The following is a 26,484-nucleotide window of genomic DNA, read 5'->3' on the forward strand; positions in this document are numbered from 1 at the left end:
TTAATCTGCTAGGAATCAAATCGAGGTGGAGGTCTTAGCCACATTATGGCTAACAATTATGAAAGGAAAGTTAACCCTTCTTTGGGAAGGGAGTTCTGGAGCCAGGAAAAAAAAAAAAAAAGAAAGAAAGAAAAAGGTTCTTTACAAAAAGAACAAGATACGTTTTCCTAATTCTGAGTATCATTCAAAACATCAGAGACGTTCACAACCAAGAGGACAATACAACTCTTTCACAGAGCTTCTCCTAACTACACTTTACAAACAACTGCATTCACTTAACCTAACACATGACCTTGATCTGATACATCCATAAAATGGTATATATATATCAAGACCTTCTGATGTATAGTTCAAAGGAGGAGAAAAATGGTGGTTTCCTTTTGGTCTCCATGTAGTTTATTTTACGGTAAAAACCATCATTCTCATATTAGCAACCCATTTCAGACTTACTACCATGCCGCTGAGAAAGTTAATTGAGTTTCACTCCAAAAAACAAATTCTATACCACTGACAAGAAAAATTTAAATAAATTTAAATGAAAAGCCAGTGTTTTCATTGAAGAACAGCATGCGTAAAATGACCCAATTGTTTTCACCCCTTCCCAAGTTATCACATTAACGTAAGAGCCAATGATGGTTATACTCATGTCAAAGTGATCTTTTCATTTCTTCAACAGATGTTAATTCATGACGTTTAGAAAAATGGGTGAGGGAAGGAAGAGAAGAAAAATAACATTGATACAATAAAAGATCAAGGAATTAGCTCTTGTTGAAGGAGAAGATCATGGGGCAGGGAGGGTGCTGGAGTTTGGGGAGAGTGTTTCCCATCTTACTGTAAATGAAATGTTTAGAAGTTGTGTATTTACATAAAATGACTGATGGCTGTTCTGTTGTCTCTGTGGCCATCCCTAGGAAAAGCTCATGAGAGCTGTCCGCGTTTGAAAAGTCAGGATATAAAAGTATACAAGGCCCATTGTCCAAAGAAAGAATTTAAAAGCAACACTGGTTGCCAAACTGTGCTCCCCACCCAGTTACCAAACACAGGATACGAGCCCGTTTGTTTACTTCTCACAATTGAATGCATACAAAAAAGGTCTCCGTGCAGTCCCCTGGACAGGTCAGTAGTCGGTGTTAAAATGCTAAAGTGCCCTGATAAACCTTGCATTTCGAATCCCCTCCCTAGCGCTGCAGTCAAAGGTCTGTTTTGCTTTCTTCGGCTCCTCCCTACTGCCTAACATAAACTGTCATAACTGCCCAGGACAAACGGCCCTTTTAAAACAATCAACTTAGCCTACCTCACCCACACAGGATGGGATCTTTTTTTTGTGGCTCGACTTAAAATCAATTCTGCCTTCTCTTTTCCACACCCGTCCTGTCAAATAGTCGTGAGCCGTCACCTAAATGCCAGCTGTACTGGGGCTACAGAGCACCCATCTCCCAAGGAAGGTCTTAGGTCTAAACTCAACGTGGGGCCTGACTTTCTCAAGGAAACATCTCAAGGCAACTTTAGGGGAAAAAAGGAGACTAAAGGACGTTGTTCTGGCCCAGGATCAACTGTCTTACTGCAGAGGTGATCAAAAGAGGGGATGGGGCGGGGGAGAGGGAGGGCTGAGGATTCAAAATTATGAGCCACTAATGACCGGGGATTCAGTAAATTAATATACTTGTTCCATCTGTCAACATCCGAGTTCAAACCCTGTTAAAATCCTAACCACCAATCCACATCATGAAATTGCTACCATGTGACTTTATTTCATGGTAGCCCAAAAGGCCCACCACCTGCATGGTAATTTCAGGAGGCTTCCCCCCTTACCTTAGGGAAACAGGGCTCTCCTCATCATTGTTACAACAGGTCTCGGCCACATCCAGTGGCACTGTGGACGCACCGCTAGAATCCAAGGAGACACGCCCGCTGGGCATGCCCGCGGGTCTGGGTCTACCCACCCTTCAGGATGTGAAGGCAACATCATGTTTGCCTTTCGAAATGGATGGCAAAGGGTGACCACCACAAACGCAGCGCCCTGGAGATGCCAAATGCTACTGCGGTGTAACCACCTTCCCCTGGTTCAGATACAAAGTATTCCCCTTTCTCCCCGAAACTCCCTTCCCAAATTCTGACACCACCATCGTCTTTGTGCGCCCGAGATGCCCCCTTTCTGACAGCAGCAATTTGGGAGAGTTAACTTTTATCCTTCCTTCTGCTGTGTAACTTTCGGCTTCATATTTCTTTATGTGCCCTCTGAGCTCATCTGAACTTTCATGTTCTCCCAGCATGCAGAAGTGCATTCCAAACTATGTCTAACAGACCAAATAAGAGGTTAATAAGAAGTGGCAACAGAAAGGAAAAACACAATCCCTGGTAACTGATAAGAATGACAGTGCGGCCCTTTTTTGTTTGTCTTCAAATATAGAGTTAAAGATCTTTAAAAAACTAAATTTTGATGCCTTTGAAAAGAAAGAAGCACAAAATAACAACAGGGGGTTATTGCCTGCGAGCCACAGGGGAGAAACTCCATAATTCTTATTCTCCCTTTTGAAGGCTGTTAGAAATCTGATTCAAAAAAGCAACAGCAGAAGGGGAAACCTCTTGAGGCTGTAACCATTTCCTGTGATCATGCATAATGTGCTTCAAAAGTGGGTTTTTACCAATTCTGTTGATCAATTGCACCTCCTTCATATCCCTTCTTTCTTCTGCTGTGTTTACATCTGATGTGACTCAGTGACGAGCACTGTCTGAGACTGTGAAACAGGCCTGTCATGTTGATTTATGGGCGCATCAAACCACAACTTGTCCAAACTGAAGCTCGCAGTTCATTAATTAGAGAGTTGTGACTTTGAAGTCAGCTTTCAGACTGTGGTTTTTAACATTTGGCTTAATTTATATGCTCTTGAATGTGGATCTCTAAGGAAAAAACTGAAATTCCCTTCTTGTCTTTGAACTTCTTTTGACCGCACAATAATCATTTCTTTGTCCAGAGTGATGCCTGCAATCCCAGAGTCATTAACGCGCATTGAACTGCCACTGATGAGTAAGCCCTACTGAATTAGAAAAACAGCCAGCAAAACAAAGCTGAGAGCCTTCTGCACAGTGATATCTCACAATTACATGCCTTCCCTCCCTGTGCCATTTCCATTTTAATTACTGTTAGTCCTTTAGATTTACATTTTAGACACTTTTTAATCTGTTCCCTTTTTTATTATAGCAGCACCCGGTAGCGCGCTACCGTACTTAAGGTTGTGTCAGCAGTTTCATTAAAACGCCTCCTCCCCTTCACCCCCAAACTGCCCCTACTCTGCAGGGGTTTCCATCCAGGCTGCTAAACAGGACTCCAGGATGAAAACTTGGCAGGGCACGGAAAATGTACCCAATTTGTGCAGAGGGAGGAGCCGGCAAAGTGAGAACGGCTGGCTCATTCCCAGCATGTAAGACGAGCGCTTCCCGGCACCTGAGCTCAGCATCGGCACCTGAGCTCAGCATCCGGGTTCCTGCGAGGGGCAGGGATGGGGAGGGTCACCTGGAGGGACTCCCTGTAAACTAAAGCAAGTGGCTGCCTCCTCTGGGTCAGCAAAGAAGCTGTTCAGCGGGATTCGGAGCTGTTTATCAAACTCTGAATTGTCATTCCAAGGAGAACACTCAAATGGAAAGAATTTCAGTCCACCGTGAAAACACGAGGAGATAAGTTACATCGGATAACTTTGGAATGGGCAGAAAGATGTCACGATAATGCACACATGCCCGGAGATACTCCCCCATCTGACCGAGCCTCAGCCACGTGGAGCTGCATAGAAGGTGGGACAGAAACCCTCCCTGGGAAGGCCTTCCCTTTTATGGAGTGAACACTGTCACCTAACTGGGTGGTGGGCACATGTGATCACTATGGGCACTTACAAAGTACTGTGTATATAGAAGCTATTGCGATACACGAGTTCTTCTCGGGAAAACACAAACAATCCAAGCCTGCCTTTAAGCAGTTAACGATCCGTGCAACTTGCAGGAAGAAGTTCAACAGAGATCGGGCTGTTCTGAATCTTGCTCTAACTTTCGGGGTAAGAGATTCTTCTTCCAAAGGCAAAGGCCATCACCACATGCTCAAGCTCTCTGAGCTGGGAGGTGGGGGGAAACCAAGTGTGCACCCAAGTATAATTTTACTGAGTGCACCTCACCTCTCCCAGGTAGATCCTGGACCTCAGTGGTACCAGTCTGCAAAAGCAGCCCTCAAGTTTCTGCCACGATCCCTCTTGCCGGTGCCCACATGAGGTACACCTGGGGTGGTGTTATAAAATACGTGGCAGCCGGCAAATGGAACCCAGAAAAATCTGAAAGAAAACAGGACAATATCTCTCGGCCTGAAGGCTGAGAGCCGATAGAGTCAGCTCAGTTGTGCAATCATTTAAAAGATGAATGACAGCTTAATAGCCACGAGATAGTCCTCTGGGATCTGCGGTTTGAAAGTAAAATATGTATTGTCGGTACCTCTTTAGGCTGTTTTCCAGCATGTTGTTGTAAAAGTTGAAGCTGCAACTGTTCCTGTTGTTTTTTATAAAACTCTTGAAGCTGCTGCTACAAAGGAAAGAGAGGACGGTAAGTAACAGAGAGTAGCGCCAAGCCACTGCCCCTTTCGGTGCCACATACAAGCTGTGATTTGAAAAATAGCACCCTTTTATCTGTAATGGCCTGACCTTTAGTTTGAAACCCGACAATGAATTTCAGCGCACGCTGACTCTTCTTGGCATTATTGTTTGAAAAGTAATCTCCAAAATGAACTGATGAAAAACATACCATTTTCTACACAAACTAATTAAAAGAAGGCAAGGGATGACCTTTGCTTGTACAACAAAGCCAGAGCGCCCTTGCGGAGGGAGTCTGGTGCATCTCTACTGCCAATCGCGTACGTGCTTGCTAAGTGATAGGCTTGGGCGGTGTTGGGGACCCGTGCTCAGTGTCTACGTCAACTGCGTGGGTAGCTTCCTCTGCGTCCTGTCCCCACGGCCTCACCCCAGCAGCTCCCATTCCTATGGTCCTGAGTCTCCTCTATTTGGTTCAGGTGTCCGTCAAGTCCGACGATGAGGCCCCCGTGGCACAACGGCAGCCGGAAGTTCACTTCAGCATCGGCAAACACGAAAGAGGGAAAATCAACTCTACACCTGACAATTAACCAACTCCAAGACGTCTCTTGATGTTTAAAAGAAAAATTCTGTAAGCTTCTGAGTTGAAATGGGGACTTCAAGAGCTGTCACATTTAAACCTGCTCCTGACATGCTCCCTATTTTGCTTTGATTCACACCATTTAGAAGCCTCTGGCTTTCCAAATAAAAGAGCGCAAAGCTCCCTAAGCCTAAAAGATCTTATTTCTACCAAGTCCAATTACAGCCTTAATCTCAGTCCATTGGGTACTCTCCAGGCCCAAACCCTCGTGGCTTTGGCAGGGTCCCTCTCTTTCAGGGATGCAAATGCAACTGATCACCCAGGGACCGATGTTGCGTCCTGCCCCACCCTCCCTGCTCTGCTTACGCTTCGACGGGCAAAGGAGCTGCTCAAGGTGAGGGGAATCCTGAGTGGAGGGACGGGCCCCAGGGGCCGTGGGAGGCTGGGGGAGGAGGAAGGACCATTACCTGCTGAAGCATGAGGGCCTGCTGCTGCTGGAGGAGAACCTGGAGCTGCTGAGGGCTCAGCACTTGTTGCTGGAGGATCTGCTGCATTTGCTGGGGAGTGATAACTTGAGGTGTCATCATAGCCACTGACACGGGAACCTAGAACGTTAACGAAGGATAAATAGGAAGCCAGGAAATTGCACGCCCGCAGCACTCAGCCTTCCGGGTTCAGGGACTGACCGGCATCAGCCTGCTTTCAGGACTGACCAATTTCCCATGTGCAGGGCATCGATCCAGAGGGGATGCAGCCACAAACCCTATTTCATCTATCAGGCACATTGATTTTAAATAAAGAAAAAGAAAAGAAAACCCTGTAGCCGCTGACAAGTGTTCCCGATACTCTGGTAAACGAACAAGGAGTAAAGGCTTCATAAATGCTACCTGGAGTTAGGTTAGTATGATCTCAGTTTCTTAATAAGAATGAGTCTTTGGTCATAGTGAGATGTAGCATGTTAACGCCAACGTGAATTTTGTTTTAGGGAAGAAGGCAAACAGGAACCAGTATTTTTCCCGCTGGCTGGAGCTAATATGATCCCCTTCCTCTGTGGACCGTGACTTTAAGAACAATCAATGAACGCTGAGTCTTGTGGACAGCTGAACCTTGAATACGCCTTCCGAACTTCAACACAGACCCTTCCTCTGATGCCTTTTAGCCTTCCTTATTCACCCAGCACACAGATGTCTCAATTCTTCCATATTATGTGCGATACCATTAAAAGCCGCTTTCCATGACATTTCAGTGACAAACAGCTACAGTGATGAACTTGATAGCATTTCATATTTGCAACTGTTAACACGTTTCTGCACGGGCATCTCTGCAAGGAACCTGCACACTGTATCTGAAAGGATGATGTCTTGTTCAGATAAAACACTGACATTAAAATGACAGGCTGTCTTGGCCAAGGTTACACAAATTGTATTCAAGCGGATACCTAATGACAATGCTATGAATTCTGCAAGCTTTCTAGAATGTAATTTAGCTATTCAAAATAATCACTGCACTTGTGTTTAATTTGCAGACTACACGAGAACCATTTTGTCAGGCCCCGTAATACAAGAAGACTATTTCATGAAAAATTAACCCCCCCCCACCACCAAATAAAAAGATAAGGAAAGGGGAAAAAAAAAAAAAACAATGAAAGAAAAGACAAAACCTGTATGTCTTCTAACAGTAATATTTAACCACCTTACTTTTCTTTGGTTTCTAATCAAACATGTGACAGCAAGAAGCTAGAAGCAGTAAAGGATATACTTTGTTAAAAAGGATCTGCTGTCATCTCATGTATTACAATAAAAGGTAATAACATGTTTTGCACTTTGCCTGTGTGCCACTTAAAAAAAAAAAAATCCAGCAGACAATAGCTGATTAGAAGATAAAAGAATTAAAAAATCTTTCAGGGGAGCAGTAAGCAAAAGGGAGAAATGCAGTATTAATTTTATGTAACATAATGTCTTAATATGCAGTTTATCTTGACTTTTTCACATGATTTGTCCTGTCATTTGCATAGCGAGCTCTCATTCCTAATTTCACAGTCATTATGCACTGATGTCCCGATTTCTCAGCATCACTAATTTTGATGAACTAACAAAGGTTCCTGAAGGTCAGATTCACGTACAGTGAACAGCTTCCACCGTTGTTGTGGGCATGTTTTGTGTGGGGGGATGTTTATGCACAAGTTTCACATTGTTTGGAAAACACTAGCTGGAACATTTGAAAATTTTCATTAACCCAAGTCTGGAAGGTCATCAATGAATTCTTCCTATTGCAGGGGCCTTTTAAGTGTAGATGTGGATACACTGTAATTTTAAACAGATGGGCATGTCTGAATATTTTTATATGCAAACAGGGACAGATGTATATGAGTGGATAAATTATCCTTTTAAAAAGATACTTCGCAGCACGAAATATCACCAATGATTAGAACAGTGAACTTGCATTTAATCTAGGACAAACACCAAGAAGACATTATCAAAACATCTAACCACCTAGAAATTCATTCCAATTAGTTGACTCTGTCTTCATACAGCAGAAACTTTTTGAATTTTTCAATCTGTATTGGGTGCCAATCTCTATCTTTTGAGCTGCGAAAGCCAACGTATCACAATAGAAGTTTACTTTTCCTTGAGAGTTGCATCATCATACAGGGAGGTTTGATTAAGCAAACAAAAGAACCATGTTTAAGGTTTCTTTTTTTCCCCTGCGTTTCTTGGATGATGTACAATATAAATATTCTTGAGCCAAATTTCTGATGGTGATGAACAGGAAAACAGACAGGAACAGGGTGGTGTTAAGATCTAAGCTGGTGATGAACGCAAAATTTAACAGTGTTACAACAGAAACCATCATAGAAACAATCTCTTGCTCATAATGTTTAAAAGGACTATGGAGAGCCTATGCAAGAGAAGGGCACCGGAGAACTTTTGGGGGTGATGGAAATGCCATCTATCTTGGTTGGGGTGGTGGTCACAGAAGGTGGATACAATTGCCAAAATTCTTCCAACAGTATACTTAAAACAAATGCATTTTATATAGGTAAATTATGCTTCAATAAAACAGATCTAAAAAGTTTAAAACAACGACTTACATACACAGATAATTTTTAAACCCTCATATACGGTCAACAGTTTAAATCTCCTTTTCCCAAAGTTATTTATTCAATTTTTGTCATCATGTTACAGAACAGTAAAATGAACTTGAGTCTCCTCTCCTTTTTCCCTTTGGGCATCTCGACGGAGGTGGTGACAAGTAATCAAATGCTTAAAGCAGCAGCAGGCACAGCCAAAGGAGGGAAAGGGGCGAGAAGCCTGAGTAATCCTCCAGCCTGGTGACCGGTCTCTGAATAACCAGAAGTGGGCTATTAGATCCTGATGGCCTTAACTTTGCTTTTACTATCTGAAACCACATTTTCACACAAGTTAGCTCTGAGCTTCCAAAGTGGGCTCGAGCTTCATTTACAAACATAATAAAACTGAGATTTTCCCAAAGTTTCTCCTCCAACGTGTCATGAAAATCAGTTAAGGAAAGCTTTCACAAACATAGCCAAATGAACCAGAAACCATTGTGGGGTAGAAAAAGGAAAAAAAAAAAAAAAAAATCTGAGCACAGTGTGAGGCTTTAAATAGTTAAGAATTATAGCCTACATATCCACTGCCTTGGCTCTCGACGTCTAACTTTTTCATGTAGCTAGTCCCTACTAATACTGGGGATCAAAGGGCATGCAGTACCAGCGAGAGGCTATTATAGCCCACACTTTATTGCCCATTACTACTGAGGTCATTAGCGGCAAGAGTGATTGTACTGGTCTTAACCTATTGATCACTGTAACTACTATCATTTAATCCTGTGTTGAATGTCTGGAAAGCAGCTAAAGGCACACAAGAGAGAGTGCTTCAGCATTGAGAAATATGGCCAAGGCTTCGAAATTACACTTTGATTCATAAAATCTAGCCAGTGGTTTAAATCAATAGTATTTAAAACAGTCATGTGAGTTTTTAACTACAGCACTCTAATATTTATGAGCCCCTCTTTCAGAGTATTCACTCAAAACTAAACTACCCCCCCCCAATTCCATGTACCTACTTTACCCTCCTTGAGATAAAAACATTAATTTCTGAGGTTTTGTGTGGTACGGGGCTCATGCCTTAACTAGGAGTTCAAGCTAATGCTCGATTTCTTCCTCAAACGACAATTTAAATATAATGCCAAAAAAAAAAAAAAAAAACCCTGTATCCCCGATACTGTAACTACCTTAACTGTTTGAGTATATAGAAATGAGTATGTTTTATGAGTTAACAATGAATCATAGAAGGCAATTTATGAAGAACGGGAATGATTCTGTCTAGCTGCCTTCAGGGATCAGAAATTCAAATTAAACTTCTGGCAGACATTTAAAGAATGCTAGCACACAAAACTGAATTTAAACACACACACACACACACACAGTTAACACTCTTTAGTTGAGTTTCAAGAGGAAGTCATGAATTAAAAAAAAAAAAAATTGGTTAATACACTGCTGACTGATACCAATTGGGTGTGGCCCACCCCAGGTGCACACAAACCTGCGAACATGGCAGCCAGACAGCTGTGCTGGGGCCATCGGGACACGGCTGCTGGTGTGGGCCTGCTGCTACCTTCCTACCGGCCACTGGGGAAGCGTCCTCTGCACCAGTAAGTGCTGTTACAGGCCCATCCACTGCTGTGTAACTTCTGCCTGATACAGTTTTCTTTTACTTCCAAATGGCTTTGTATCATCTGAACGCTAGAAGAGTATTAAAATAATATGGCTTATTTTTCTCCTCCAGCCTCAACAGGGAGAGGCAGGTGAGGGGAAGGGGAAGAAAGAAATCTAAAAAGCAAACAAACAAATAAAAACACCCATAGAAACAATACTTATTTCTAATCTAGGAGACAATTGGAGGAATTGGGTGGGAGGGGAGATGACACAATATAAATACTGAAAATAACATGTTATCCTTTCTTTTTCTTTCTCTTTAGTTTACACTCACGTTAACTCCAAGGAAATGCTGCCAGGTATAAATACACATAGATTTCTGGACCTCAGCATTTCTCATAATTGCTATGTGTACAAATAACGCAAATGAGAAGATAAAAACACTTTAAATACTGCTGTATTTCCATTTCTCTGGATTAAGAATTTAGAAACTAGTTTTCATCTCTGGTTATTCACCTCGTGGATGTCCCAAGAAACTTAAGTCCCTTCTAGACCTTGGGCTGTGTTTGAATGATAACTGACCAGGTTAGGCAGTGTCACTTGGTTCATCAAATAAGAGCAAAATGAATTAAATTAGAGTGCTCCAGAACATCAAAACAAAACCAAAGAAAATGGCTACACACACACACACACACACACCTATGTCAAATTTGATATGATCATGTAGAAGCAAGCCTGTGTAAAAGAAAATAAACAGCAAGGCCCCCCCCATGAAAGACAACAGTTTTCATAATTAATAACCCAGTGGATACAACTGATACATCGGCAAACAAAAAAGTTAGGAAGCTTATATCTGTTCCCCATGGTGTTTAGAAAGAAGAAGAAACACACACACAGACACACAAAAACCCAAAAAGCCACAGATACCATGTAAAATAGCTGTATCACACAGGAAAGAAAATACATTTCTGACATAATATTTCAGTCTTCAAAAAATAAAAAAAAAGCATGCTATTCATGTGGAAAGTATAATTCTGTTTCATTACAGAATTCTGTTTTTTGTATAACTCTTTTAGGCTTCGCTATTTTGCCACAATACTGTACAAAGCATTAAGGCAGGTAATGGTTATTATATTAATGCAAAATCATCTAAGTAGTCAGTCATTAGCATAACTGTTCTCTCAGTAACAATACAACCACCTATTAAAATTTTAGGGAAAAAAAAAGACCTCTTTAAAATGCAATTAGCATTTCATTTTTTATCATTTTGTTTATTACATTCTATCAAGAAAGGCTATCCTTCCTTCAGGAAGAATTGTATGGCCAAGACTTGCCTGCCAATCAGGAGTTATTTCAGGTTATCAAGCCTAATAAGCAATCCTGGCAATGCTCTCTGAGCTCTTCTTTTGTCTCTAAATTGTAAAAAGTGGCATAAATTCATATCTGTTTACAGCACAGGCATTCGTGGGACCTCCACTGCTCTCCTCTCTCATTTCCCCACGCACACAAGGTTACTCCACTAAGTGCCAGCGTAACTGTTTTAGCTCTAATATCAGCTTCATTTGCATAAAAATGTAAAGTTTACATAAATTAAGTCGCTTCTCCCATTAGTGACTGTTAAATACAGGAAACAATGGAAGCTACACGTGAAAGTAATCATCCAATAAGCCCTGATCTTTTCAACCTAGCAACTATTATTATTATTATTATTATTATCATTTAGAAAAATGCCCCCTCTTCCTTCCTCAGTCTCTTTCTCTTGGACGAGGGATGGAAAAAACTTAGTGCACGTGGATCAAACCTGCTATGACAGTTTATATTAACAACGACAACAAAAATCGTCTTTTAAGTACCGTAAAGAAGAGGAGGGGAGAATTATTCCAAGAAGGTACCTCAGAATAGATTCTACCCACAGATCTTTAGCTCCTGAAGAGAAAAGGAAGGGGCCTTGGTTACATAAGCTCCCTTACATTGAAGCGTTATTCAAAACTAGTGAAAGGGAAGGCAACTGTAGCCATCCTATTTGACACACACAGATGATTAGAATAAGGAAAGACAACTTGGAGATACAGTTGCAGATCAATGGATACTGTTAAATGAAGAAAAGTTAAATCTTGATCTTTTGCCCATCAAACATTTTTCTAAGACTAAGAATTAAATGGATAGCTCTTCATGCTTCAACCAGCATAGAAAATATCATAGGGTGCTTAACTACGAAAAAATATATATCATATACATATAATTAATATACATACATATATATTTTACTATTTACTGAGATACAGGGGGGATTTTAGTTGGATTTAAACACGCAGGTAGGCCAAAATTAGATCATTCCAACGTTTTTAAGGCCTGACTGAGGGTGCAATCACCCTTTCCTTCCCCTTTTTTTCAGAATTACAACTTCTGTTTCTCAAATTATGTAGTTTCTCCTGCCTATTTCCAACACCTTTACCTTATCCATCACAGTTAAGCTAAGGGGTGCAAATTAGATTCTAATGGGAAAGCATCAGTTGCTTCTTTGACAATCTCACCATTCACTGATTTATTTCTAATGAAGACAAAGCCCAACCCAAAGCTCCCTACATGATAAAGGCCAAAACATGTTCAAAAATGCCTAGTAAAATCAAGGCAAATGGGAAAGCCATTGAAGACCCACCCTCATGAAGTGGTGTGACAATTAGAGTAATTGTACAAAAAGCCAACTTCAGGACAAAGTAAAAGAAATTAAGCTGCCACAACAGTAACAGGTTAGATGAAAAAAATCAAAATTTAATGTATTCTCCCCTGTGTCATCTTGTTTTGTCAAGACATCAAATAGAATTGGGAAGTACAAAATAACAAGCCCTTGAGAAATCACAGAAGCCGACCTTTTTGATGTTGTTGATTTACCTTGTTCTCAGTTATTTGAACAATGACGTTTCAGATTTAAGGGCCAGATAAAGCTTAAAAATTAAAACATGATACCAAGGTATCCCCAAAAAAGCGCACCCTCACATTTAGCCAGCAACTTCATTGATTAGTTGCTTTCAACCGGATTTGAAAAGGAGGCACAGTGCATGTATTCAATATTTATTTCTCTCATTCTAAATTAATTTCTCTTCAAATAGCTGTCAGGTAGGAAGAAAGACTCAGAGATTATTCCTACAGTCCTCAAGTAGAGGCCCAGTTCAGGTCTTTGCAGATAGTTCAAGTTCCCACCATCTGTAGAGGACTGTTTAGCTAAGAGGTAGCTGAGTTTTCTCTTTTTAAAAAAGAGTAAATAAAACTGAATGTAGAATGCCATTTTTGAGGAGGGGAAAAAAAAAAAAAAGTACTGCACACTTTGAAATGACTCAAACCAATGTCCAGAAATATCATGCTATTGCCAAGAATAGAAATCTTTCATCAAACCAAACCAAAATTCATGTCTGTCCCCAAACCCAGCCATGCAGGTATACACGAAGCTGCATTCTTTCTCTGCCCCCGGAGAGCTACAGCTTATCAGCAACATAACTCCTAGTCTTGTATGAAATCTTACGTACAAAGATATATAAAATCAATATATCACACGATAGCTTTCTCAATTTTTATGTGTAGATTGCTGCTTCTACTAGAGCATACATATGAACCAAAAAATGCAGCAGTAAAAAAAACATCTGTTTAAAAGACACAAAGTAAATAACCTAGTATTTACAAGCACTAGTAGAATTCGTAAGATCTGGACTAGTTAATAGCTATTAAATGACTGTAACTCCTTGTCATCAAATTCATACGCATTTTAACACATAACACACACACCAGACACTATGTATTTATTTACTCCAACCTTCTCTAGTTAACTGTTGCTGCCTTATCCCTCGCTAATAAATCACAAAGAACTACCTGCAGTGGACTCGGACGATTCTATTTGCCAAACTCCTAAGAGGACAGTTTTAAGTTTCCCCTTAGTGGTGTTCATCTACAACTAAGCCACAGAGTAAAATGAATTTCTTCAATCTCCTTTTTTTGGCCAATTCAAATTTTATTCACATTTTAGTTCAAGCTAAGAAGCTCGTCACGCTACTGTCTCCTGATTGCCTCAGTAAAACCCTGTAGCACCAACACACTTCTGCCACCTTACTCAGCTGAGATAAATCTGAAATTTCATTGCTTTTAATTAATCTGGATTTTAATTTCACTGTATCTTGCAATTGTGTGGAGGTTGGCCGAAAAGTTTGCAGAACTGGTCAGCATCAGGAAAGAGTTTATCTTTCAAGTGACAGCTCCTGACAACATGCAAATACAAGGCAGTGATGCTGAGGGTTTTGTTTTTACAGTACACTTGACTGTAAACAAACAAACAAACAAAATTCAGGCCAACCACTCCTATCATAAGCTTTCCGATGATTTATGGTTTACCAACCGAGCAAGGTTACGCAACACTGCATGCCTTTAGATGCATTACTTCAGCTAGTTGAGATTTAATTAAGATCACAGCCTCTAAAATCCCTGTCAAATGAAAATTCAAAGAAGACAATACACTATATAGCCTCTCGCAGAATGTTTCCATTCCGTCCTCTGGAAAAATATGAGTTAATCCGCGTTTCTATGGCTGCAGACAAAAGTTCACTAATTTTGTTTTCTTTTGACACTTAGGTTGTTTTCTATTGTATGTCATGAGATCATTCCCTTCCAGGGAGGGAAGAAAAAAATCGAGAGTGAAACACGTTGCAGAAAATGCCCTTGACATTATTATCCGACATTAGCATAGCTTAGCTATGATGTCATCACATCTTCATATAATCAGCCCATGCTTAGGAGAGTTTCATTTAATGAAATATGTTTATTTAAACACACAACACAAGTGGGAAGCCTACCTTTCTTGAATTACTCAGATTAAAGAATTGACATGTTAGGCTCCTCATTTCCTTAACTGACCAACTTTTTATCAAATGAGCTGCACATATGGGTAGAAAAGAAAGTTCCGGGAGCAAATAAGAGAGCATAAAGGCCATTACTTTCATTCTATAAGTAGTCCCTAGGGTAAAAAAAAATATATATATATATATATATATATATATTAATAATTTCTTCTTACAAATTGGTAGTGACCCATGCTCTTTTTTCTTTTAAGGAAAAAATTTGTGATCATGTGGCCCTTTACCTAGTCCAACATATTTTTATTTGCATCATCTTAATATCTGGTTGCTTATCTCATGCCTTAGAAATGACAGGTGCTCACAGTCTAGCTCTTGACAGGCCACTACACAAATAACTGTCTTGCCTGAAAGGGCTAATGCAGTACTAATGAACAATAAATCAACTTTGATTATCAAGTGTCAGCCCAATCCGTTTTCAGTTCAGCTCTATCACATCCTAGAGTAAGTCAGCCAGTGTCTCTGGGTAGGCAGTCTGTATTTTGGTTTCATTTTTACACACTTTCCACTGAAATGTGTCAGGCAGCTACAAAGAATCACGTAAAATAGAAGTAGACCTTTTTTCCATGTAAGCGAAGGGCATCAATTAGGAGAATGTGCTTCCGTCTTCGTTCGGTTTACTTAGTGAGGAGTCTTAACATTCGAGAAAGCTTTGTATTCTTTTAAACAACAGTAACAGCAACAGATCCTAAACTAGAATCTTAATGTGATCATGTTTGAGGTTTTTGACAATGACATGCTAGCTTGAACACTTTACCACATAAACCAGCTTTGACTGAGCATTCCTCTTGGAAAATCTATTACAAACAAATGGAAAAAAAAAAAAGGCCGCCTCTAAAATAAAAACTTCACTCGATTTGAAGTTAAAAAAAAATGGCTTCTTTAACACTGACTTCCTAATAAAATAAATGTAACTTATTTTTTCTTAAGCAGATTAGTCACTGATAGTATGATTCACATTTCCTGTTATTAGGCTTAATTTTTCCCCCAAACGTGTCACTTTCAGAACGCTGGAATCTATGGAAATTAGATGATTTGCATTTTTAAATTGGCTTGATTAGAACATTTGGTCTGTGTGGACAAGAGTATAAAATTATTAGATATTTTACTCCGAACCGGCAGGCCCTGAAGGAGTTAAACCCAAAGAGGAAAAGAGTCTATATGTACTTTGCTCTAAAACTTTACCACCCACTTCCTAAAGGTCCCCTCCTTCCCATCACGACACTTGGGCGGGGGGAACCAAGAAAGTCTCGTTTCCACTGACCGTCTTTCAGGCAGTTCTGACAGTTGAGGTAGCTACATTCAAAGCCGGTTCGGATGGGAGCACCCCCTGACAATCCCTCAGTCTGCTGCGCGTCCTAACCCAAAGCCCACTCACTACTTAATTAACCAGCAAAGTAATGCAACAGAGGCTGAGCCGTCCAAACCTGCCTGAGTGTCCCTCCGCCAGCCTGCCCTTTTCTGTGTGCGGCTTTATTCGTCCCCCTCCCCCCTTGACTGTGTGTGAACTCCTTGAATTTGAACAGCTAAGCTGAAAATAGCCTAGACAGATATAGAAACAAACTATCAGAAGCAAAGAAACATCCACACGGGTTACACTGAGATGGAAGGCTCCTTGTATATGTCACACGCTCTGAAAGTGACATAAATCACACCCCAGATACGTCCCCCGAATGGAGTGATGGCGAGGGCTTTACCAAAGTGGCTGCCTGAAGGCCAGAACGGCAGAAAACCAGTCGCAAACGAAAAAAAAAAAAAAAGAGAGAGAGAGCGAGCGAGAGCGCGAGAGCAAAACACAAGCAGGACTTCCTTCAACTCTCAACTACACCCCACCCATGAACATTTTAAAAAAGGGAGAGCAAGAGAGAAACGGGGGGGGGGGGGTGGTGGTGGTGGAAATCTCTCTCTTCCAGGACCCACAGGCCTGGAGCTGCTTCTTCCCACCCCTCCACTCCCTCCCCCCGCCTCCACTTCCAGAGCGCAACTCCCACCCAAGTTGGTAAACAGCGATGGTTATTATTATTTTTTTTTTTCCAAAAGACTCAACTTAGAAACCCTCGGGCGCTCCTGCCTTCCCCAGCGAGGCCCCAGGAAGCTGGCACCGCGGAGCCCGGGGAAGGAGAGCAGAACGGCAAAGATCAATCACAGGGACCAACCTGACACTCTCCATGTAGCCGCCAGGCGCGCGGAGCCGGCTCAGGGCGCCCGCGCGGGCCGGGCGTGGGGTCCGGCGGCCTCGGCGTGCAGGCGGACTGCACGCGCGCAGGGGCGCTCCGGCTCGCGGGCTGACAAGACGCGCCGCGCCGCGCCCACCCGCCCCGCCCTGCTCCACCAATCACAACCCGCCTCTAAACACCCCGCGCCGCGCCGCGCCCCACACAATGGGCTCCGCGGCCCGCGCCCCGCGCGCGAGCCCCCCGGCCCCCCTCCGCGCGGCAGGTGAAATCACGCTCGGCTGAAACCCGGCTTTTGTTTCGGGAGCAACTCCGCTTAATTGCTGTTAACCCTTTGACCCGCCTCCGGCTGACGTCTGGGAAGCCGGGCGCGGCGCGCATCTCTCCCTCCGGCCGGGGCTGCCGGGTCGGGGATTTTTGGTGGGGTGGCGGTGTTTGTTTCCTCTTGGAAACTGACAAAGAGTTGTCCCGGCCTTTCAGAGCAACCCGAGCGGCAACGCAGCGGAACCGGCGCGTCCGGCGCACACCCCGACTGCTCGGAGCAACTGTTTAGAATCGGAAGGGGATGCGGGGCTCAAAGGCAGCGCAGGAGAACTTCCTCGAAAACGGCCTTTGCGGGAGAACTTTCGCTTCACGTCCCTGGTTTAACCCAGCCTTGGCCTCTTTTATTTCCCCCCTTTTCTTTCCAAGAGCCGGGTTCGCCAGAGTGTGCTTGTGCGCACAGAGGAAAACGAACCCGACACGGGGGTTGAAATAAATAACCAACGTACCTCGTTGCTGAACCAAGCTCCTTGCCCTCTAGAACGACAGCTGCTGAAGCAAGCATCTGCCACTCTTTCGCTAAGGAATAATTCTCTAAATTCCGTTCTTATTTATACTACAACATCAACACAGGCTACTCTCAATGAGCACTTGAAGATGACCTCTATTAGTCACTGCTCTTTAAAGCTGTTTAAAGCTGAGTACAGTGTGAGAAAAAAAAAAAAAAAAGTCACCAATATGCTAAACTTGGTGGGCTCAACTGGCCCGATTTCGGTGCCAGGTTAATTTAGTCATTTTCGGCAGCTCTAGAATCACCTCTCTAATTTACCCTTGTTCAATTTAGGGAAAAACTTTTTGGCCTTTACTTACAAAACAAACATACAAAACTCTAACTTTTTAATTATTTTTTCTCAAAAATACTCGAGGAAAAGTAGTCGTGACATTAATGATTACGTATTTTCCCTCAATTAAAAAAAAAAAAGGCCACAAATCCTACTCCAGTAATTTCAGTTTTACTTGAAAATATTTTTCCATTTGAGGTGTTATGCAGGTTACTACAAACCAGAAAGCATATTGATACTATTTCCGATCAAGCAAATGCCTGAATTTCAATCAGGTCAGCTCAGGAGCAGACAATTCCCCCATTAATCTGCCAGCAAAAGAGACAAAAGCGCCAGTTGACTGTCAACTTATGATCCGATGTTAAATGGGTGCAGCACTGATCGAGCTCCACCCTAAAGTGTTTTTGTGTCAGATAACAAATTTATTAATGGAAGTTTTTCAGGTCACAAAAATGTGACCCCACCCTCTCATGAATATTCAACAGAGAACCAAGGGCATTCTTTTTTGGGGAGAGGGGCCTTAAATCTGCCAGTGTACCATGCATCAGTAGAGTTCTGACTCTTAAAGAGACAAGGCCCTCCTTCCGTAGGGGCTGGCAGGGCCCCAAAGACAGGAAATAAAAATATAGGAAGTTCTCTCCAACCAAGGCACAGTGAGAGAGGAGAAATGTTCATTTCAAAATCCACATGCGATTTTTTTCAAAGGTATTAAAATTCATTAGAGATTTAACGTCTGTGAACAACATCAGGGTGCCCTTTAAAGAAGCAATTTTTTTTTTTTTTTTAAAGACAAATTCTTTCAGAGGCATCCATAAAACTCAAGCATGCTTTTACAAGTTGGCCTACCTCCTTTGCAGGTCTGCGTTTGTAAACTAATTGTCTCCGGGAGCATCCAAACAAACAACAAACAAACAAGCAAACAACAAACATTACAGAAGCTTGTGACCCAGCTGTGGAGTCCAGCCTCACACAAAATAATTAGAGAGTGATGCAATGCGGTGGTTACACAAGTACTAAATTGCATGGTGGTGGCATTAAGCACCATGAGACCACAGAGCAGGGGGAGATGAGTGGATCAGGAGAGGTCTGGGAAGGCCCCTTGGGGAGGTGGTGTTTTGAGGACTGATGGTTTGGATAAGGGGGGAGGTGACAAAGTAGCTTAGCAAAAGCAGAGGCCACCTGGAGCCCTTCCCACCCTCTCTCCAAACATGACATGGTGACTCAGAGACTACTTCTAGGCAAGGAAATGTACCACCAGAGATAAACCTGGATAAGTTTTATATGCCCAGGCCATTTTGGTTAACGCTCCCAACGCAGGGGGCCCAGGCTCAATCCCTGGCCAGGGAACTAGATCCTACATGCTGCAACCAAGAGTTCGCATAAGGGTTCGCATGCCGCGACGAAGATCCCGCGTGCCTCGACTAAGACCTGACGCAGCCAAATAAATAAATATTTAAAAAACAAAAAACTTAAAAAAAAAAAAAATCCCTTTCCATGTGGTCCTGTCTACCTGCCCTGTGCCTGGGATTCAGTGAGAACTGGAACTTTCAATGGCTGGAATACAATATAAATGTTAAAAGGTGCAGTGATTTAGAAGACTTAGTTAATGCCATTTGTTCTATGAGTGCCAGGTCATTTTGGAAAGGCTGGGTCAGAAAGGCAAAAAAATAAATAAAATAAAAATAAGAGCAGCAGCATTTGGACATTTGGATTGCGGGAGCTTTAGAAAAATCTGGATTGAGGGGCAGGCTTTAGAATGGGTTACTCAGACACAGGGGTTCATTTAGGTGTCACAATGGGAACAGAAATTGCAATCCCCATTTTACAGAGGAGGAAGCTTAAGTTCAGAAAGGCAAAGTGATTTTTTTTTTTTCTTTTCCCTGTCTAAGAATCAAACACACCCAGCTCCACGGGCCACAGGGGGAAACAAGACACTGCATAGCTCCAGAAAAAGAGAGGCCATGATACTATAAAATGAATACCTGGGGGGAGGGGGAGGGCTCGTGTTTAAGGAAGAGTGAAGGAAATGCTAAATACCGTACTGAAAAATATTTTTGATGCCCACATCCTAACACCCACAACAGATACAGCCCTTGTTCAAACACCACATATTAAGAAACCTGTCAGTTGCTAAATGAGTCCATTGTGCAGCTGGCTGTGTACTTAAGAACAGATTACTATGATCCCACACCAAACTCTAACCACCAAAATAACACACCTGGGACTCAAATCATGTATTTTATTTGGTTCTGCTGAGCCCTAGCCTTGAAAGCAGAAGAAAGTGAAAGGTTATACTGCCCATTCAGAGCTGAGAATGTAGGTAAGATGTATTCAACGCAGAGTCAGAAGGAGCATCTTGTCGGGACGTTATTCCCACACTTTGATGGATGGCACGGCCGAGAAGACACCGGCCACGGTGCTGGGCCCACGTGGTCCTCGGCTCCAGCCGGAGCTGCTTGGCAATCACCAGAAAAAAGGACATGTAAATGGGCACTGGCTCACCTATTTCTAAGCAACACTGAGAGCGAGACACCTCCCCAGATAAAGTCAGTTATCTATCTCTACCAAGGGATGAACAGTTTGATGGGCTGAAAAAAATCAACTTGCTCATGAGGACCAAAATCTTCTTCTTTTTTTCTTTTTTTTTTTTTGGCCGTGCCGTGCGGGATTCAGGATCTTAGTTTCCCGACCAGGCATCGGACGCGTGCCCCCTGCGGTGGAAGTGTGCAGTCCTGACCACTGGACCGCCAGGGAATTTCAAGGGGCCAAAATCTTAATTCAATTCCCCATCTTCTTCCAAACAGCCCTTGCTTGAACACTTATTCCTTTCTTTTTAACCATTCGTTTCGTGAAGTACCCAGAACATATTCTGAAACGACAGAACTTAAAGAGATTCAACCAACCGACCCCGTTGCTAGAGGAGAACACGCTGACAGAGCAGGACTACAGAATTTAGGCCCCTCACCCCAGAAGTGGGCTTGATGACCTGCCCAGGGAAGCGAGTCTCTCCAGAAGGAGCCCTGCTTTAGTTATTTCTCATGTCTCCAAAGACCGCCAACCAGCAGCCAATTAGAGAGACTAAACTGCAACAGACATGCCCGATTCCGGACATTTGGGCACTTGTCTCCAAGGACCTGCCGTTCCTTCTTGATTTAAGTGCGGCTTTTACTTAAAAATATAAATTAATACATCATCCATCTACAGGGAGCTAAGGCAGTTAGCTCCAGATTGCTATTGTTTATGTCGCTGTGATGTCTGTGGACAATGAAGGCAATTATGTTGCTTTTCTTTTGCTCCCGCTCAGCCAAGGGAAAAGACTGCAAGTTCTTACTCTTGCGCAGAAGTTTACATTTCTCCCCGTGACACCCTCCAAACTGTCATCAGCATCTTCATTTGATGCAACATTTTATAATGCGATTGCTCCTGGTTAATTTTCTAGATACACACTGTGACATGTCAACATTCAGGTGACTTATGAATATCATGGGTACAGAAGCTATGGAAAACATTTACCACCCTCTCCAAAAAAAAAAAAAGTCCCTCACTCGAAAAATGTAAAGATATTCATAGAATGTCACCGGTAAACAAAATCACGTCTGGGAGAGAAAAATGGCAACATCCATTCCAAACTCTGCATCTGATTGACAGTAACAAATTACTCTCTCTCATTTATGCTCAAACTATAATCTCTTGTTTTAATATAATGTACAATGTATTACTGGACTGCTTCTACCATAAGGTTAGAACAGATTACACCGAGGTGCACAAAAGCCTCAAAAAGGGACATGTTTTAGGGCAGGAGGTCATTTCCCAAAGAGCTCTTTCCTTCAGGTATCAGGAAGAAAGAATCACTATCACCATGAAGCACGAGGCCTTATTCCCCCCCCACCCCCCAAGAGTGATAGTGCTGACGACACACCCATGTGCAAACTCTCGATTTTAGGCACAAGCAGAACTGGGTCACTGAAGGGGAAAAGAAAAAATGGCTCTTGGGTGATGAGATGACATTTGAATATTTTTTTTAAATGTTTAATTATGTAGAAATCGCTGAGTATCATTTTAAGGCACTGGCCACCTTTAGGCAGGAAAGTCAGTTTTTCGGGTGACCCGAGGCGCGCAGCAGGCCTGCAAAGAGGCAGAGATCCATCCTGCCCTCCGAACAATGCTCACCAGTCTCCCTCCCGGCCCACGCCACCCTCCTGTGACCCTAGGCTGACACACCCTCATGTCAAAACCTTCTTTACGCCTGCCCTCTGCTGGTAAGCCTGCCAGGACTTAGGACATTTCGACTATCTCAACTTATTCCAAAGATAACTTTCAAAAGCTGGAGAGAGAAAGGCCGTGTAGTGAACTATTAACTGGAATATATAAATTAAGACACTTAAAAAAAACGGGGGGTAGGGGTGGGAGGGGATGACGAGGGTGAAATATGGCACTTTTAATGTAAAAATGCACATCCGTCTACTCTACTGCCGGCTGGCTCAGAGCACAGGAGTGCCAAACTCTATCTTAGCTCACCTAAGAGAACAACCTGTATTACTGCCGGGCATCTTGCCTTCTCCTTTGCTCCCTCTCCGGGGAGAGGTATGTCGGTGCATTTTCAATAAAACACCTTCTTAGCAGTAAAGGGCCACTGTTCCCATTTCAGTGGTCCCTAAGGTTTCATGATACAGTATATTTAGCTGGCTCGCGGCTCAAGTTTTCCTCAGGCATTCGTAAGATCCATATAAAAGGAAAAGGGATAAAAAAAAAAAAAAAAGGGAAAGAAGAGCTTTCGTCTATCCTTTGTTTAAGTAAGACAACAGTTAACTCTGAGATTGATGAGCTGGCATGAGTCCCCCCCAAACAACGGGACGCGCTGCCAGGCTCACTCCCCACGACAGGTGCCCTGGCGTGCGAGCCAGGCGGGCAGGGAGGAGGGCTCTGGGCATCAGCTGGTGAATTTCCGCGGCAGCAAGCAAGGGTTGAACGAGGCAGCTCCTGTCAGCGTCAATGGGAAGCACGGGGCCTTACAAATCCCTGCATCCCATTTCAAAAATATATCTCCAAGACGGGAAAATGAAGCTTAGCAGTTGCAGCCTCAGAAGCATTCAGGAAGTAGCACTCTTGACAGCGCTTTAGATGCCGAGTAAATGCTCTTATAACGAACACGCAATCCAGCTGACAATAAATCTTACACCAGGGAAGCCCGTGCAGGGCTGCGGAATCCCCTCCAAAGATAATTGCCTTCCACACTGTGTGGCATAGAAATTGCGACATCCAAAACCCTTTCTGGGGCCCTATAGCTTTCTATGGCTTTTCTTTCCTTAATAGTCACTGATCACACACACACACACACACACACACACACACACACACACAGACACCTCTGCCTTGAAAAGAGACCATAGAAAAATCCAAAGATTTGGTCTTCTTTCCTAGAGAAAAGTGATGAGGCCAGTTCTTGGCAGGGGAGAGGGGATGGAAGAGGGAGGCTGGGAAGAGAGGAAATGTGTACGGACTCAGGGACAGAATCTGAAGCAGGACCTTAAGGTCCACAACCCTCAGCGTCCACTTCCCACTATTTGAAAGCTCAGGTAGTTTCGCAAACAATTCCAAATTGGGACTCTCCCAACAGGTCCATCAACAGGTAGGCAAATCTTTTCTAGTCCAAAGTGGCCTCAAGTGCTCTGTTTAACCCTGAGATGGTGTAGGAGTATTAGATAGGACACGGGGGTCTGTCAATGACATTGTCATGAGCTAACAGTGTGATTGTGGGCACATCCCCTCACCTCTCTGAGACTCCACACTTCACCTAAACAAAGAGAAAGATGGATAAGATACTCTCCATATTTTCTTTAATAATAATAATAACAACTATCACTACTAACTACTTATTATGTGTCAGGTACACATTTTACCCTAGCAGAGGAACTAATTTCTAGGTGCTTTTTAGCTTACAGTTAATGTCATATATAAAACTACCAAGAATAGAGTTAAAAAATATAAACAGGATTTGAGAACTCTTGAATCTTAGGCACTATTGTGTCAACAGAGTATCAGGGAACAAAGGGAGGGAAAACTGTTTTTTGGAAAACAACTCAAAAGCTCTTATTCTGATCCTCTCTAGGTCATAAACCCTGTGAAACATCAGTAACTTGTGCTCCACTGAATAAGTAACTAACATGCTTCACGACTTGGTGAATTGAGTTGGGGTCTCAGAGGAGGAGGCTAAAATCACCTGACGTCCTTTTTCCTTGTGATTTTTTTCCCTCTTCTTTAACCATCAAAGCTCTCTCTTTCCATCACGCCTGCTCCCACCAAAACAATGTTCTCAATTTCTGGTCCAACCTCGCAAGCCATTCACCTGCTTCTGTCTGTTTCATATCGGAAAGGAGAGAGGAAAGCTTTATGCGCCAGGTAACTACTGGTGGGGGCTGGCATTTCCATCTCAAGTTGAAGCCACAGGTAAGGTTTGGGCTGGATGAAAAGGGAAATTTGCAAGGAAGCATAGCATCACAGAGATATTAGATTCCTTTTGAGATCTGATAACTCTCGTCTTAAGAAAATGCATACAGAAAAGCAGACAGTCCAGCCTGCAGGCCAATTATTTATTTTTTATTGTTTTAAATGGCATTTCATCCCTCTTGAGGAAAAGCAATAGATGAAGCAGGAAGCTTTCAGGTCATACAGAACTTTGTTCTTTTCAGACAAATAAGGTATTGTGTGTTTGAACAATAGGAAGAATGTCTAATTGATCTTAATTAAATTCAGTGAGGTCCAATTTTTGAGATGGGTCAGGACACATCTATGTAATGTCACAACCCAACAGGCCAGGCCTTTGAAATCAGGGAGCTCTGTGGTGAACTGTTCTCTGACACCCTTTCTTATCCATTCACCATCCCACTGCCCTACCCACTTCTTCTCCCCTCCAGCTTTTCTTCTCTCTACCTCATGCTACTCCTGACGTCTTCCCGGCTCGGCACATACAGTGTAAAACATCAACAGCCATACTCCTTCCCTCTGGCCAGCCTTCTGAAGTGGCAAAGCCCCGCCATATACTCCCTCATCCTTCTCATGATAACCTACCAAACAGGAATCCTATTATATATATATACCATGGCACGTGGAGAAGGTTACCTGGAATTTGCAGTGCGAGAGACGCAGGTTTGAATCCAATCTTTGCTACTCACCGGCAAACTAGGTAGTCACAAAAGTTCATTTTGTTGTATTTCCTCATCTGTAAAATGGGAGCAATTATCTGCCTCGCAGTGGACAGAGGTTTCTTTTATTACTTTTGAGGCGGGGGGGGGGGGGGGGCCACCTTTAAACTCAGTTTCCCTGATTCGAGAGCATTGGTGTGCATCTTTGATCTGATGCCTGGCGAGCACCTGGTCACAAGTGTCTAGCGCCCAGCAACCTCTCCGATGTCAGCAAGTGTCAGGAGACTCGTCTGAGGTCACTTGGCTGGTGGATGAAAGAGGAGGGGTGTGATTCTCCCCGCCAGAGCTCAGTCCTGCCTTAGGCAGCCTCTCGCTTCCTGGTTACAGAGCTCAGGTGACTTTGACATAAGAGCTAAGAAAACAAAGCCCAAAGCCGGCCATGATCAAGGAGGTGGTGTTGGGAGTACTGAAAACAGCCTGCCGGTTACAAATTAGGAGGTATGTAGCAGGACCTCGGAACAGGGTTTGCCAAAGGAAGGGAAAAAGAGGGAAGGGCTGGTGCCTGGTAACAGGATGGCTGAGAAATGCAGCACATATTTACCGGGAGCTCATGATGGGTTTGGCACTTTTCATAATATCTCTTAATCCTCAAAACAAGCCTACGAAGGAGGCATTATTGTGCCCACTTAACAGATGAAGAAACAGGCTCTGAGAGTTGAAATGACTTATCCAGTATCTCACAGCTAGTAAGGAGAGGAGTGGGACTTGAAAGACTCTGAAACCAGGCTTTTGTACCATATGCCAAGCTGGAGACCAGGCTGGGGGCTAGAACTAGGTCTGGAAGAACAAAAGGTGGGTCCAGTTTTACTCACTTGGCAAACAGATGTGACAAAGAGCCACTGATTGGTCAGCATGAATACAACCTGAAATAATACAAAGGTAAAATTCTGATAGCCTCTTTGCTTCTTACAGGAATCCACAGTGACAACCCTGGCCCACCACATGAACGTGAAGTTGACCCTGAATCTGTCTGTAGCCACAACCGGGCTGGGAGGAGAGGCAGCGGAACAAGGGCTCATGCATTGTCTTGAGTTACTTCTCCCTGATTAAGGAGCTCCTCACACTCCCATTTCCATTACTGAGAAGAGAGAGATACACAGACAAACAGGTAGACAGACTTTTCATCTTCTTCCAGTACATCACTGGGCACCAGGCAGTGTCCCAGCAGCCCTAGCCTGGATGGTGCTGGAGCTCTCCCGGCAACAGATGTCTTAGATGTAAAGATGGAACATCACGGTGATGGGACTTCTTACGTCCCTGATCATAAAAGGCACCCAGACACTC

General features: G+C 43.0%; 1 protein-coding gene across 5 annotated transcripts in view; it reads right to left on the reverse strand.

Annotated features, from left to right (window-relative positions):
- FOXP1 (forkhead box P1) overlaps positions 1 to 26,484 on the reverse strand; it is a 585,986-nt gene that overhangs the window by 88,407 nt on the left and 471,095 nt on the right. For 2 of the 5 annotated variants that reach the window (XM_036868303.1, XM_036868300.1), the window contains exons 8-9: positions 5,613 to 5,750; positions 4,474 to 4,560 (exon numbers count right to left, since the gene is read on the reverse strand). In XM_036868303.1, coding sequence (XP_036724198.1) covers positions 4,474 to 4,560; positions 5,613 to 5,750 — 225 coding nt within the window. Of the gene's footprint in view, positions 1 to 4,473; positions 4,561 to 5,612; positions 5,751 to 16,877; positions 16,985 to 17,665; positions 17,705 to 26,484 lie in introns of those variants that run through there. The other 3 variants (XM_036868305.1, XM_036868304.1, XM_036868301.1) reach the window with 3 other exon arrangements.

Source organism: Balaenoptera musculus, chromosome 11 (genome assembly GCF_009873245.2).
Source record: "Balaenoptera musculus isolate JJ_BM4_2016_0621 chromosome 11, mBalMus1.pri.v3, whole genome shotgun sequence".
Taxonomy (NCBI): domain Eukaryota; kingdom Metazoa; phylum Chordata; class Mammalia; order Artiodactyla; family Balaenopteridae; genus Balaenoptera; species Balaenoptera musculus.